The 16,909-nt window shown below is 37.4% G+C and overlaps 2 protein-coding genes and 1 long non-coding RNA gene across 3 annotated transcripts; 1 reads left to right on the forward strand and 2 right to left on the reverse strand.

Annotated features, from left to right (window-relative positions):
- The first annotated feature begins 1,131 nt into the window (after positions 1 to 1,131).
- LOC134658534 (uncharacterized) lies at positions 1,132 to 3,027 on the forward strand. Its single transcript, XM_063514242.1, has one exon. It carries the CDS (start codon positions 1,280 to 1,282, stop codon positions 2,969 to 2,971), a length of 1,692 nt encoding a protein of 563 aa, XP_063370312.1. The 5' UTR covers positions 1,132 to 1,279; the 3' UTR covers positions 2,972 to 3,027.
- Positions 3,028 to 6,228: 3,201 nt separating this feature from the next.
- Positions 6,229 to 16,393, reverse strand: LOC134662081 (uncharacterized). Its single transcript, XM_063518355.1, has 5 exons — positions 16,290 to 16,393; positions 15,823 to 15,900; positions 15,621 to 15,719; positions 15,203 to 15,301; positions 6,229 to 6,377 (listed from the first exon to the last, which is right to left on the reverse strand). Exons 1-5 carry the CDS (start codon positions 16,378 to 16,380, stop codon positions 6,328 to 6,330), a joined length of 417 nt encoding a protein of 138 aa, XP_063374425.1. The 5' UTR covers positions 16,381 to 16,393; the 3' UTR covers positions 6,229 to 6,327.
- On the reverse strand, positions 9,945 to 11,901 carry LOC134662215 (uncharacterized). Its single transcript, XR_010098032.1, has 2 exons — positions 11,783 to 11,901; positions 9,945 to 11,048 (listed from the first exon to the last, which is right to left on the reverse strand). It is a non-coding gene; the product is annotated as an uncharacterized LOC134662215 (long non-coding RNA).
- Positions 16,394 to 16,909: the final 516 nt, after the last annotated feature.

Consider the following 16,909-nt stretch of genomic DNA (forward strand, 5'->3'; position numbering starts at 1 on the left):
TTAAAAGTATTCCCTATGACATTTTATTAAGTACCTACCCAATATTAACTTTGTGGGTGATAGTGATATAACGAATATTTAAAATATTCGTCTACTTAATCCTGAGGGATTCTGGAAATAAGAAAGGTCTTGTCCTTGTTATATCCTGCAACTGCTTACCTTACTAGATAATTATTATCAAACTTGTCAATAATTGGGAGTTATAAATAAAAACTACTCGAGTACTTTATGATTTTTATCTTTTCATATTTTAATTACATCACTCCATATCACAGATGTTGTATGCTCCCTGAAGAGTAGACTGACTTATCTTCTTTTACATAGTCTCACATACATATAATTAAGTACTATAGCACCCTTGTGGTGACTCACTTATTTTCGTTGAAAATTTATAAGTACCTACATTAAATACGTATATAAAATGGAAAGTTAGTATCATAATATAATGGTATATAAAATTGTATGCTTTACTAAATACCTCTCTCCTCACATGTATTAAAATAAAGGGTGTACTACATAATTAATTAATTAATTAAACACTCCTAATATAATAATATTACATATACATAATATGTAAGTACATGTATAATCACATTGGCTTGGCGTCTTCCCACCACCAGGCGATAACAAACACGTCTCAATATATTACTTTAGGTTCCGAATATCGGTACAGTTGTTTAATGACAGCGTTTTACACAAAAATAAAACGCTAATTAAATAACTTACCATATTCGGAACCTAAAGTTTTAATCCTGCCTGGTGTAAATATGTATAATTTTGAGACAATGAGGTAATTTGCGTTTGTTTCTAACTGTCAAAATTGTCAAACGCAACTGCCTGAAGTGGTGGGGGTGTGGGAGAGAGATGGACGTATATGCTAGAAAAGGACAATACGACTAACTACAGTGTTGCCACTCTCAATATATTACTTTAGGTTCCGAATATGGTAAGTTATTTAATTAGCGTTTTATTTTTGTGTAAAACGCTGTCATTTACAATACCTAATCTAACATTATAATGCAATCACAATGCATAAATTTACTTTAGTAACTGATAATTCAAAATAATCAATACATTAGCAAGAACAAAAACGCAAGTCGGTTTTTTAAACTATTTTTTGTACTTTATCTGTGGATCAAAATGGCTACGCGTGTTGTGTCATTGCGTTAAAATTTACGTTCTTCTTTGTTTATTTTAAGTTAATCAGCGATTTTAGTTTATTTCTGTGTTGAAATATACCTTCACTAATGTTTTGTGTTTGTGAATTTACGTTTTGAATATGGGTACAAGCACGATGGGTAGCGATCTACACTCAGATAAGCAGGACAAGTTATTGAAATTGCAAGCTAGAAAGAAAGAATTAGAGCAGCTTTTAGCCACAAAGAACGAGGAATTGTATAAACTATGTGTTCAAGAAGTTCAACTAACAGGAATCATGCCACCCGAGGCGCCCTTGAGCCCCGAAGTGCCGAGAGAGAGACTAAACAGTGTACGTAGTACTGATAGGTCAACTGATGGCAATGACGTCCAAGACGGCTCAGACAATACTTCCAGACGTCTCCGAATGGCTCCAGGAGAGCGTTTGCACGATTCAGATCAGAATCTACGCAAAAACCTCACGCACAGACTTTCTACGCCATCGATATCTGGTATGTCGACGAAAAGTGCACACCCAAGACTTATACGGCGTCCGGAGACTAGCTGTTCTAATTTCTTTCCGTCCCCGCCTCAGGAAAGGAATCCAGAGACTTTTTCAATGCACACTTCTCACACCTATCCAGCATTAGCAGGAAGACATGAACCAATGACTGAGAACATGCACAGTGATGTCAATCAGCCTCCTGGGTACAGACACCACACTATGACCACTGAGTATATGAATAAAATTTACTATAACAATGCTCCCGAGGCTCACAATGTTACTCGTCTACGGGAGACACATTTCAGCTCAAGCCATCCTGATATTACTACCCACTACACTCACACCACAGCTGCTCCACAGCCAATGGCACAACAGAATGGTATGAGAAATAATGCTCTCTTATATCAGTATGCATCTCATCTGAAGGCCCAGAGCCAACATTTGGCAGCTCTTCCTCATCACCACCAAATGCAAGTTCAATCTAATTCTAAAAGAAGACCCGAGGGTAGCCGGAGGAACACATTGCAGCGCACACAGACCTACCATTTAACATCACATAGCGATTACAATCAACACTTTGAGAATATTATGGATCCTCACAGGCCCCCCTTGCCTATGTACCAACACCGATCTCAGCCAGATATTCAAGAGCAGCCTACTGATAGAATACATGTGCCTACAGAAAGGCCAACTGTACCTAATACCTTGCCTTTGCGTGAAAGAAATGCCAGACCTATGCACATGCCCCTACAAGTATCTACTGATGAATATATGCATGAAAGAAGAGGCTATCCTGATGCACTGAGCCCTGTCAGTCAGTTATCAGGATATTCTCAAGGAAATTTTGACTCGGTCAGTATGAATAAATTTTCACCCCTATCTCAAGATTCTAAAGTCCGAGAGAAGCAGTGGTATGAAACCTCATTGGACTCGCCAACAAAAGCCGAGGCACCTTTACTAAAGAAGAGTTCCAGCCTCAAAAGGACTTCAAGTATAGGTAACTCCCAAACTTACGAGATAATGATTTCCACTGGCCGCCATTCTGCTATGCAGAGCCCTAATCAGTCCCACAGTCCCTCCGTACTATCACCCACCTCTTCTACCTTAGAATCTCCTAAGAACTTGACAGTCATAGAGCAAGGTAAATGCATACCCTACAGGGAGGAGACGAAGCCTTTTGAGATGTCAGACTTTTATAAATACTCAACTAAGTTCCGGCAAGCAGGGCCCCCGAAGACTCAGCCTGCACCGATGCACACGGGGTACAACAAGTTACCTATGGAGTTACCGCAGTATGCGCAGGAGCATTGGCAGGGACAAAGCAACTAAAGAAAGGTTTTTTTTTAACCCAGTTGATGAGATCAGGCTGAAGTTTTGGATCATCAGCACAAGCTGATATATTTCTAAATTTCACTGTGGTGTAATAACTTTATTGGCAACTTGAACCTGTCTCTTATAATACTTACAGCTTGCTTTATTTATTTTAGTTATTAATTTTGGAAATAGGTTAAACTATCTTGTCATATAATTATTTTAGAATGGAATGTGTTCACTCACTGGGAGTTAATTTTAGTTCAACTTATAGAACAGTAAAGCTAAGCTATATGCCAATAGGTAAATGATTCGGATCTCTAAATAACTTAACATTTTAAACCAATTTTTTAAAGATAAATGTTCCATGTAATGACTATGTGACGTTCCATGCTTAAAGGGTCTTTAAAAGATAAAAGATAAAGATAAGATAAAAGATAGTTTATTCAAGTAGGCATAATTACAATGCGCTTATGAACGTCAAATAAAGCTAGGTAGACCGGCTCCATATGCATGTGCATAAGGACCCTTCTCGGATGGAAAGCCACCTATAAAAAATGTGATGTACCTATACCTATTGGAATTGAACCTGCATTTTTTTTAACTCTTTAATCCTTAATTTAATTAAACCATACTACATCACATTTTCATGATTTGGAGATTCAATTTTTCAAATAAGAATTACTGAAACATTAATAACATTCAGAAACTGCAATATCATGTACTTTTTAAAGTAGGCCAGGCCTAAAAAACACTAGGTTCATGAATGTTAAAATGAGACTGAAACATTATGTACAAAGGAATAGCATTTTATTATTATCAGTCTAAATGATATTGACAGATAGGACTGTGATAGCAATATTTGAATTGTTTAATAAAGACAATAAAATCAATCAGATAATGGACTATCATATTGTATAATTTGTATTTATTGTGTCACAATTATGAAAGTCATTGCAATCATGAAAATATGACATAATTTTTGTAGTAATAATGTAGTAAATTGTTGTTAAAATAATATGCTTTATCTCAGCCTACCATATTTTCGCCATTTTTTATGGTTATGTGTCAATTATAATATAAGTGCAATGTTAAAGCCCACCGCTTACTAAAAACGTGCGAACGTAAATTTAAATTGCCTTAACTTGTGATAAAACTAACAAATCATCAAATCCAATGTATTTAACACCTAATTACTGTATTGATTTTTACATTAATTGAGAAGGGCTACAGCTACAAAAACGGCTTCTAGAACAAGTTAGCTAATGTACTATATTGGTATGATTAATTTTAACAGTATAAAAGAGCATTCCATGAAATTGTCCACCGTTGTCCCAGTAGTACGAACGTGAATTTTCTGAAGATTTCTTTTCTCTGACAAATGGTCAAAAATGTGCACAGAAAAAGAATCGCCTTTTAAATGCCGAAAAAAAAATGTCGCAACACAGAAAATAAAATGCCTCTGTACGGGACAGCCCTTGGAATGCTCCTAAAGTGGAAATGGGGTTGTCAACTGTCAGACATTTATATAGATGGCGCCAGCATAGATTTTATTTGTGTCTAGCTAGGCCATAAAATTCCCAAAGAAATACTTTGACACTATTTTGTAGGATTGACAGGTAAACGATATTTTGTACGGTGACAGGATATGCTGGAGCTATCTCTGTCATTGTATTCCTGTTTTCATGTTATTTTGGAAAGAGATGGGAGTTGGGTGTTGCTCATTGCCACATATTACAGTAATACTCTTTGTATTTGTAGTCCAAACTCACAACTTGCTAAACTAAGGGCGCTAAGCACGAAGAATTTCGTACATTAATCCGCCTATGCCTATCTCTATTGCACGCGCGTAATTATTTATATCTATCGCGCCGATGATGCTGGCGGTCGATGCCACTGTGCGAGCGGGACAGTAATATAGTTATGCGCGTGCAATAGAGATAGGAACAGGCGGGTCGATGTACTAAATTCTTCCTGCTCAGCGTCCTTACTTTATAAGTACCATTGTGATCATCTAACCAGTAAGTTTTTGTTCCATTCCAGTGTATTCTATGCCTTTATAGCCTCAATAATGATAGTAATACTCACTGTCTCGCTCTAATGAGACAATAAAGAGAACTGGCGGTCTAGCATAAGTTGCGTACTCGCACAAGAGCCCGTACTTGAAATCGCGCGCGAGAACGCAACTCATGCTAGACCGTCTGGAGGTCATTATTTGTACAAACTTTTATTTATTATGGACTATTATTACTTATCATGAAATCTTTAGTACCTAACTAACTCTTGCTTAATTACTGAAACATGTTTCCAGGTGGAAATGTTTACGGCAAAATGCATATGTTTTATTATAGTAATAATTATGTATCGCGTAAAAACTCCTTTCGTGACTACCTACTATTTTTCTCATTATACTTTACACTAATCTAGTAAAAAACATGTTAGAAGAAACATAATTTTGATTTTAAAAATTATATTTTACCTAAACGTGGCCTTTGTCAAACTTGCCAAGCAAATTAACCTTAAATAAATTACGACCAATCAAAATAAACATTAATTTTAAAAACATATTTTAGATGTATCATATATAAAAATATTGTAGCAATAAAATTGCAAAATATGCTACAAGATTATGAAGATTTTAAATATTTTTATACGTCGTTTATGTATAATATGTGCTGAAGGCACGAAAGTATGTGTAACTAATAAATTTTAATTAGCATTTTTAGATTTTGATTTAAATCAATCCCATTACTCCTCTCTCGCTTGTAAGTTAGGTAGAAGAGGTATGTACAGTGAGTACCTGTTCCTCTTCTTGTACTGTTTTGTTAGAAAACTGAAAAAACTCTTTTCAAGTATAATATATTCATTGTATTTAAACGTTTAACTTCCATATTTACGAATACCTCAAATGAAAGTTACCTACCCTAGAGTTAATAGATGGTTATAAAAAGGAGTGTGACCACAAGGAACATACGGCGCACCTGTGTGTTGTGTTGTGTTGTGGGACCCTCGAGTAGTAGTTTCCGGTCCGTTGGGTTTCCGTTGCCGCCAGGCCGACACTGTCCTTCCGGTTGACGGTTGCCACAACGGATTTATAACGGAAGAATAAGCCTTACGAATCTTAAGTACTTCTTTTGATAATTCTATTATATACAGGTAATATTTATATAATTAGGCATATATGTAGGTAGGTATATACTTAATCCGAGATAGCACATATTTAAACTACAGTTTATTTTATTTTATTTATTTGTTTAAATACAGATGGGAATGAAAATAAATACAACACAACATACTAAACACCGCAAATCAGCAAACTTAAAGCTGCATGGAAGATGGTTGGGAACTTGAAATAAACACGGACGAGTTTCGGATTACACGCGTCCCGGAGTGAATCCACCGTTCAGGTAATAATCATCGCCACCTGTAACCAAAGTAATTATATTTATGTAAGCATCACAATACCTAGTTAATGTCCTGTATGTGGCTTTACACTGATAATCATGTAGTAGGCACCCGGCTTTATACTTTTTGTTTATTGTATCTATGGTAATTTGCTAGAGAGAGAGAGAGAACTGTCAGATATGGCGGCGCGCGTTGCCCGAGGTTATGTTCGATTTGATATTATTGTAATCTTAAACTAATCCTGTATATCAATGTAATAAAAGAAATGTTGCTGAAAGCAGTGGTTTGAGTGCTGAACCCCTTTTACTGAGCATTAAATCTGTGAATGATTACATCTCAGAAAGCGGGATTGTGAATTCAAATGCCCACATAGAAATTGGATGATTGTTTTCACCTGTATGGAGGTGCTATATTGAACCATCGCACTGGGAGACTTCGGCACAAGATCGGCCGAAGTGAAGGCATACAATGAATACAAAAGTGCAAGCCTTTGAAGAGCAGAGGCGAGTGGAACTACGCGAAGCGTGATGACTGTGATGAGTTAAAGGCCCGACCACCTGCGGTCATCAAATACAATTTTGTCGGAGGGCTGCTGACCTGCGGTGAATGTGGACGTACATTCACTGCAAAGATAGGTTACGTCAGCCACCTGAGAGCTCACGATCGTCGCTCTCACTGATGACGAGAGGTGCGTAGAAATGTAAGTTGCTTGGTCTTTTAAGAGTTCATTTCATAATGAAAGCAATAGAAAGTATATATATGATACAAGATAGATTTCATATTTTGTACGCTAAACAAAATGATTGACAATTGGTTTTGTTTGCTTACCATAAAAAGTGTTTTAAATTTGCAATGCACTGGATGTTCGCTATATATTGATCTAGTTATTAACCCGTGTTTTTGTCATTGTTTGTTTTTGGACTGTGAGATGACATGTTGGAATACAATGAGAATAGATCTCGACGAGAACGCAAGCAAAACAACCATCAGCTTCGTCACGGAGAGATTGGTGAGACACAGAGCTATCATTAAGAGCCAACATGGTTACGAAGGAAGTCAAAAGGGTAAGGATGGCATTATGCAGTATTCAGGTACAATGCAGGTGCTCAGTGAAGTTAGTTATTAACACTGAGTTGTATAATGATGTTAGTTGAATATTTACTAGGTATTATTACTATTCTTTTTTTGGATAGTCTAATGACACTAAAAGGTATATTGTTTCTAATGATGCATGAGTATATAATGCCTATATATAGTAAGAGATAACAAAACAATGTTATCAGTATCGCAGAGGTTATCGCCATGATAAAATGATGGGATAGCGAAAATGAGAGGAAGAAAATGATAGCGGGCTAGAATTGTAGGAGATTGGCCCATGACAGTTGTCAATGGAAAGAGTTAGAAGAGGCCTTTAGCAGGCACCATACTCCGGTCTCTAATTCAGAATAAAATAATATAATAGGTAAATGTGCATATAAATTATTTTGGACAAAAGACAGAAAATAGTTTTTGATTTTACAACAAAAAAATAATTATTTATTAACATTTGTGTATGAAAAAGGGATTAAAAAAATGATAATTGAAGATATTGAATGGTATATTCTACATAGGTAGGTACATGCATGTAGTTGCATATCATTGTTATACTGAAAATTATCAATCTGGATACTTAGAGAGAAGCATATAGAAACAATAATGATTGAATGGAATTACACACAGTATGAATTCTAAATTTGAAATGATGTTGGTAGTTTCACATCTATTTCATGCTATTGTTTCAAATGTCATGCATCTCAATAACCCAATTCATTAGTTTATGTAATTCATTCTTAAGCCTGAATTTTGTATATGAGCAAGGTTTATATAATTTAAAGATGAAAAACAGATGAGCAGAATTTTTCGAAATTTTAAATGTTATCGGTTACAGATTTGTCATACATTCTTTTATTATTATTATTTTCGATTGATTGGATGTATGGAAATTTTGCATATTGGACTATAGGGATAGTCCAGGCTTAATCCTCACACCTCACATACAAATCAAGGAAGTTTAAATTAATGATATTAACATTTCAGAATGTAAAAGAGACTTGCACCATTAATGGTGTCACAATTATTCTACATCAATTTACAAAAGAAATAAGTTTGAAAATATAAGCAACAATTTCAAAGCATCATTATTAGCAACATGATGTCTGGTCGCATTGTGGATACTTTTACTGACATTGCAAATGAAAACGAAAAAGAAAGTTTATTTTCTGTTAACGAGTACAGGTTCATTTACAATGGTTAAGATCTCCTAGTAGGTATTTAAAAAACAAAGTGAATAATTTCACTCTATTTGGAATTCTTGAATACCTACTTCATACCTTTGAATTGATGACAAGCGGTATTTATATTTAAACCTTATTGCACAAAATATACACCAATGTACAAATTTGTCTGTCTAAATTTATAAATTTAGTGCAAGTCCTGTCTGGTAAAAGCATTTGTTAAACGGGATTGGCTAAACAAGAACAGATTACTTTTTCCGTGCTGTTGACTCAATATTTGTCTAATAATATTGCATAGTATTCAGTTATATTTTTTAAAATTTTACTAGGTATTCAAAATTGAAATAAGTAATGCAGTTATACATGCGTAATGTGTGTGTGTGTGTGTGTGTGTGTAATGGATTGCGACTAATAAATGATTATGATTATAATTGCAATCCAGTAATAAACCAAAAATGAAACTATGAATTGTTGCTATGAAATACAATTTATTTGTGACTTTACGATTTCATTTGCTTATAGGGTGAATTAAGGTATTGGAATTACTTTTAATTACTTCCAATGGTTCCAATAATATAATAGGTGGGGTAACGACGATAGTACTTGCTACGGTATACTCCGTGTAGTATACAGTAGTACTTATTTGGAGTGTTTTCTTTCCGGGTGCATGTCACCCCAAGGTTTATTGCTGCGTTTTTGCCGATTTCTGTGGCTGAATCCCTATTACTTTACTATTGTGAAATATTGGACGAAGTTTAGGACGAAACATCAGGACCATCAGGTCATTGAATAATCTGTTTATATAAATAAATAAAAATAAAAAATAAAACATATTTTAGATGTTATTTCTGAGTTGATGAATTGATGGAATATTTGTTATTTTAATTAATTAATGTTGATGATTTTTGATGAAGATAATGATTGATATCCATGACGACATTGACGTCTGATTACGATCTTAGTAACGATGAGTAGGTATCTAAGGAAAATCTAAGGTAATAGAGGTCCGATAACGATGATGATGTATATGACTGAACATGTCTACTACAGTGTCGATGTCGGCGACGATGTTTGCCCCATGACAGGGTCAATAACTGACCATATCGATGATAAAAACGGAGCTGGACGATTTAGATGACAATGTCGGCGATAATGCTTGACCGACCACTTTGATGACGATATATGGATGATGTATATAGTAAGATTAATTGATGATGATAGTGATTGACTGAGTCGATGTGCATGATCAATGAATTAATTATTGACGAGGACTGAGACTAAAACGATCGTTGCTACTGCCAATAATTATAACATTTTTATTTTTTTATGTTTCAACGCTGGTAACCTGGCTGAACGGATGAAGTTGATGATAAGCGAGGGCTTCGCAGCAAGAGCTGACTGAAGCAAAGGAGGTTAAACCGTTAAGATGGTGCTGCCAGCAGTGGGCAGGGCCCAAGCTGCCGATGGTCAGGGCCACAGAGTGAGGAACCGACGTACATACGCGCCGTGTCCAAGATTACCACCTTCTGCATCTGAACCTTAATCCAGCGACCCAGCGAGAGTATCTCTAGGTGTTGTTCGAGACTCTTCGCTGACATGATTGCTAGTTATCATATTAATATTATGAATCTAGAATATAACTGTTGAGTTTTGGCAGACTGTCTAGTGCAGGCCGTAATGGCAGACTGTCTAGAGCAGGCCATGACTGTTTATTATGTTAGTTTATGTTTTGGCAAAGTTAGGTTATTGTAATATGGGCTTTGTTGTCTGATCCAAATTAAAATATATATATTAGTTTATACTTTGGCAAACTGACCAGCGCAGGCCTTGAAGGCAGACTGTCTGGGGTAGGCCGCGATTGTTTATGATGTTGATGATTTAAACTTTGGCTGACTGTCTAGAACAGGCTTTGATAGCAGCCTGTCTTCTAGAGCAGGCCGTGATGGCAGACTGTCTAGACTGGTCCAGTCTAGAGCAGGCCATACCAAATCAAATTATTAGATTGACTAGGTTGAATCTTGGCAGACTGTCTAGAACAGGCTTTGATAGCAGCCTGTCTTCTAGAGCAGGCCGTGATGGCAGACTGTCTAGACTGGTCCAGTCTAGAGCAGGCCATACCAAATCAAATTATTAGATTGACTAGGTTGGATCTTGGCAGACTGTCTAGAACAGGCTTTGATAGCAGCCTGTCTTCTAGAGCAGGCCGTGATGGCAGACTGTCTAGACTGGTCCAGTCTAGAGCAGGCCATACCAAATCAAATTATTAGATTGTCTAGGTTGAATTTGGCAGACTGTCTAGAACAGGCTTTGATAGCAGCCTGTCTTCTAGAGCAGGCCGTAGTGGCAGACTGTCTAGACTAGTCAAGTCTAGAGCAGGCCATAACAATTTATACTTTGGGATTATGTCTAGAGCAGGCCTTAAGGGCAGACTGTGGTTGTTTATGATGTATTATGCTTTGCCAAACTATTAGAGCAGGCCTTAAGGGCAGACTGTGGTTGTTTATGATGTATTATGCTTTGCCAAACTATTAGAGCAGGCCTTATGGGCAGACTGTGATTGTTTATGATGTATTATGTTTTGCCAAACTATTTAGAGCAGGCCTTAATGGCAGACTGTGGTTGTTTATGATGTATTATGCTTTGCCAAACTATTATAGCAGGCCTTATGGGCAGACTGTGTTTGTTTATGATGAATTATGCTTTGTAAACTATTTAGAGCAGGCCTTAATGGCAGACTGTGATTGTTTATGATGAATTATGCTTTGTAACCTATTTAGAGCAGGCCTTAATGACAGACTGTGATTGTTTATGATGAATCATGCTTTGTAAACTATTTAGAGCAGGCCTAAATGCCAGACTGTGTTTGTTTATGATGAATTATGCTTTGTAAACTATTTAGAGCAGGCCTTAATGGCAGACTGTGATTGTTTATGATGAATTATGCTTTGTAACCTATTTAGAGCAGGCCTTGATGGCAGACTGTGATTGTTTATGATGAATTATGCTTTGTAACCTATTTAGAGCAGGCCTTAATGGCAGACTGTGATTGTTTATGATGAATTATGCTTTGTAACCTATTTAGAGCAGGCCTTAATGGCAGACTGTGATTGTTTATGATGAATTATGTTTTGCTAAACTATTTAGAGCAGACCTTAAGGGGAGACTGTCATTATTTATGACGTGTTATACTTTGCCATACTGTTTAGAGCAGGCCTTGAGGGCAGACTGTGATTGTTGATGTTGGTTTATACTTTGGCAGACTGTCTAGAGCAGACCATGACTGTAAATTAGTTTATATAAGTATATTGAAAGATTATCGAAAGAAGGTTGTTAATGCTACCAGGTGCTGGTCGTATTAAATTATTGTTTACATGATGTCAGGTTAAAGCATGTGAAGTGAGAAGATTGGTTTCTCAATAAGGTTAGCTGGTTGTATTAAGTTATTGTTTACATGATCTCAGGTTAAAACATGTGAAGTGTGAAGATTGATTTCTCAATAAGGTTAGCTGGTTGTATTAAATTATTGTTTACATGATCTCAGGTTAAAGCATGTGAAATGAGAAGATTGATTTCTCAATAAGGTTAGCTGGTTATATTAAGTTATTGTTTACATGATCTCAGGTTAAAGCATGTGAAGTGAGAAGATTGATTTCTCAATAAGGTTAATATATGCAAATAGTCATTGGCTGTGATTGTCTAATAAAGGTCTATAGTCAGAAGTTTACAAAAACTATTCTTATGAATGTTTGTTTGATATCGATAAAATTGTTATGATATATTACTGCTGTTATTAATGTACAATTGTTTTTAGTGAGAGGACTCACTTTAAATAAAAGGACGGCCGAAGCTGTAAGCATCACAATACCTAGTTAATGTCCTGTATGTGGCTTTACACTGATAATCATGTAGTAGGCACCCGGCTTTATACTTTTTGTTTATTGTATCTATGGTAATTTGCTAGAGAGAGAGAGAGAACTGTCAGATATGGCGGCGCGCGTTGCCCGAGGTTATGTTCGATTTGATATTATTGTAATCTTAAACTAATCCTGTCAGTGGCGTAACTAGGGGGGGGCTGGGGGGGGCACGTGCCCCGGGCGCCGTCCAAGGGGGGGGCGCCAAAATGGGCAAAAGACCTCCCATAGAAAATGGACCAGCCAAAATGTAGGAAACAGTCAAATTTATTTTCGCGACTTAGGGGTTGGTCTCATAGTAAAAATTGCTCAGTATAATCCCAAAACCTCCCTGGCAACGGAAATGCAGTTATTTTTTAGCCACCCTGTATACAGGGTGGTCCAAACCTTGACGTCCAAAAAATTTTTTAGACTCCTCGTCGTTGGTTATCAGAATAAACCCCATGTATGTTAGCCGATTTTTCGTAGTTTTCGAGTTTAACTTCTAATTTTTGTTGAGAAATTCCGGGGTGAAGCGCTTTACGTTGCTTTTATGCCTTCTAATAATTGTTCTTGGTATTTGCACTGATAACATGAAATAGCGATGGGGAAGTGACCCCATAAAATAATAGTACAAATAACAAAAGAGGATTTTTGTAATGAATTACTAATTTGGAAGCTTTCCACCTCAGTTCCTTTACTTCCTTTGACCGACGACTCTGACAAATTATGACTACTAAATATCACTTTTTTGACCTTTTAAAAAAACGTAGGGTCTAGCAGTTTCTAAAAGTTTGTCTTTTTTTCCCAACTCAGCCAAGTGAGGATGCTGATTTTTTTTTAGCAACTGCGCTGTTTGTGAAGGATTATGTTACAAAAAGAAATATTCAAAAAAGTTCAATATTTTTTTTAATAAATAATTGCTTCACCCCGGAATTTCTCAACAAAAGTTAAAAGTAATAAAAATAAAAATCATAATTCGGAAACTACGAAAAGTCGGCTAACATACATATTCTGATAGCCCACGGCGTGAGGAATCTTAAAAAAATTTTTGGACGACAAGGTTTGGACCAACCTGTATAACACAAGCCGTGCCAACATCGCTGATTCTGTGATACTAGAATGCCGTGAAAAACGTGTGTCAGGTATTGAGAGCACTCTATCCAGAGTTTCGGTGTGGGATCGGAAGAATTTACTTAGTCCAATTCAATCCCACCAAGGCTCAATTTTGCGCGTTTACCGCAAAGAAAACCTCATTTTTCAAGGCACAACCCTTCCCATGCCAGGGAGTATTGGGAGCCTCGGTGTTGACATCTCCATCAGTGACGTCCTATAATTTCGTAGCCACCTTGCTGGGTAGGCTGCGCTCGTATCCAAAAAACTTGGTGTGCTCAATAAAGGGAGGCGATACTTTACTTTGGGGCAGACAGATCCATAGGCGTACCCACGGTGGGGCAAGGTGGGGCAGTTGTCCCACCCTGGTCTCTGACCATAAGCTAAGAATCTCTGTTTCAACCGTACCCTGTTATAACGTCCCCAGCCTCCCCTACTTCTGCCCCACCCCTTAAAAAATGCTGCGTACGGCCATGGACAGATCCCATATAATGAGTACTGCCTATTATATAATCTGTGGTACTGCTGTCACCTTTGGGCAGGAGCACCTAGATGCCACCTTGGTCCCTTCAAATCAGTCCAAAGGCGCGCTATGAATAGTCTACGATCCCAAACTTACTAGCGATATTGAATCTTCAAGTCTAAGGAGATCTCCAAAAAAGAAGTGTATAAGTTTTAAAATGGTCGGCAACGCGCATGTAACGCCCCTGGAGTGTAGACGTCCATAGGATGCGGTGACCGCTTACCATCAGGCGAGTCGTAAGCTTGTTAGCCACCGATGGACTAAAAAAACACTTATTTGTCTAAATCAAAAATAAACTTTAATAAGTAAAAAGTAACCCTTTCGTTAGTTCATTTCGTTGGGGGGGGGGGGGGGGGCGCACATTTGGTGCCTGCCCCGGGCGCCATATCCTCTAGCTACGCCACTGAATCCTGTATATCAATGTAATAAAAGAAATGTTGCTGAAAGCAGTGGTTTGAGTGCTGAACCCCTTTTACTGAGCATTAAATCTGTGAATGATTACATTTAACAGCTTCTGACCGCGACTTTGTCTGCGTGGAATAAGTAATTATGATAAATAATATGTCCTTCCTCGGGCTTCAAACTATCCCCATACTTACTTAATTTTATCTAAATCGGCTAGCGGGTTAAGCGTGTAGAAGTGATAGAGTTACATTCGTATTTATTCTATAATATTAAGTAGGAATCAAATTACTCGGACGGCAACACACATGTGCATCTAAACGTGTTTAGGTTATGGGCCTATGAGTCGCACTTATCAACGCTATGATATAAGGGCGGTACCTACTATGGTCAAAATAGTCAACCATAATTAAAAATAAACCTAATACCCAAGCCTTTTGCACGCCAGACGGCGATGGAATTTGCCGTGCCCCGGACGCCATGCAATCGCTATTATTCAAGCGAAATTAAACTTACGGAATCCCGCGTACGTCCCTATTGCATTAGCGAAACGGCATGTCGGTTGTTGCCGTCGTTGGCGTCCTTGGCAAGGCTTTTCGATGACGGACAACTGTGGCGGTCAAAAGGTTAAATACTAAAATACCTGATCCGCCGAGCTGGCCGTTGATACAGCCTTCGTCCCACATGTTGACGCACCGCTTGCCGGGGTTGAAGCTTCCAGCAAGGTAGTAATCGTCCTTGCCTGTTATTATAAAATCTAGTTTACTTTTACCACTATTTTCACTAAGTACCGAGGTTATGCATAGGTAAATAATAAATAGTACCTATAAATATATAGTTAATTTTGCCAATAATGGTAAAGCGGATGACAGAGACGGTACGCTTGTATACTTAGTTAGATAGAACTTCTTATGTTGGTGCTAAAAGTGTGTGAAAACTTTGAAGTTAATAGTAGATTGTACAACAAGGGCATAAAGCGATCCATTTTTATCCGAGGCAATTTATATAACATATTCTAGTATAAAAATGGACATGGATTTTCGCCTTGATGTAATTAGTACCTGATCCGCCGAGCTGGTCGTTGATGCAGCCTTCGTCCCACATGTTGACGCACCGCTTGCCGGGGTTGAAGCTACCTCCAAGGTAGTAATCGTCGCTGCCTGCAAATGAAGCATCTATTATATGCCTACGCCTAATTAGGGACACATCCATTTTTTTATTGCCTAATTAGCGATTGACTCTATAGGCTCATTAAGATCGTACCTGAACCGCCAAGTTGCCCGTTGATGCAACCTTCGTCCCACATGTTGACGCAGCGTTTCAGTCCGTGTCCGTATCCATCTGATACAAGAAAATGCATAAGATGAGTAGGTAGGAGGTTCATGTTAGGTTTTTTAACACGCTTTTACTTAGTTTCACTCTGTATATATTTGATTAAAATCTTGCAACTTATATGTGTGTGAACCACTTTCCGTGTCCGATTGAATTGAAACATGGAGAATATGCTAACACGGAACTGATATGATAATGCATGCGGAAGGTGGTCAGAAGGAACTACATATCTACTTATCGGATAACATGTGCTTCATAGATATAGTTACAAAGCAGAATAATAGGTACCTGGTAATTATTCAACTCATTTTCTTTGGAGCCAAAAGCCAGAGAAAATATGGAAAAATTACCACTAATCTTTACTCTTATAATAGGAAACATTCATTTATAGTACTTACATGTATGATGGTTCTTGGCCAGCTGGTTGCCGAGCAAAGATCTTGCGTAAACTGTTGAAAGAACAAGGAAAAGCGCCACAACACTTTTCATTTTGTTCTTTTTATTTTTTGATTCAAATAATATAACTATTAGTGAATGGTCGTTTATAAGTTCACTCCAATGCTTTTATAGGGGTTTCATTTTAATTAGGACCTTTATCCATTGTTATCTTAATTCGGCACTTGATATAATCTAGGTTATTGGAGTAAATAACTTACCTATACCGAAGGGAAGATAATATTAATTATATCGGGAGGGTTATCCACATATTCAATTGGCACGGAGCGTGGATAATTAATTTATGATAATACTAGCCTCAGCTCGCGAAGTCGTCCGTGTAGAAAGTCGATAATACTTACTATAAAGACAATTAAAAAAAAATGTTTCTCATCATCTTCCTCGCGTTGTCCCGGCATTTTGCCACGGCTCATGGGAGCCTGGGGTCCGCTTGGCAACTACTTAATCCCAGTAATTGGCGTGGGCACTATTTTTACGAAAGCGACTGCCATCTGACCTTCCAACCCCGAGAGTAAACTAGGCCCGTATTGGGATTAGTCCGGTTTCCTCACGATGTTTTCCT

Source organism: Cydia amplana, chromosome 1 (assembly GCF_948474715.1).
Source record: "Cydia amplana chromosome 1, ilCydAmpl1.1, whole genome shotgun sequence".
In the NCBI taxonomy this organism is placed as follows: domain Eukaryota; kingdom Metazoa; phylum Arthropoda; class Insecta; order Lepidoptera; family Tortricidae; genus Cydia; species Cydia amplana.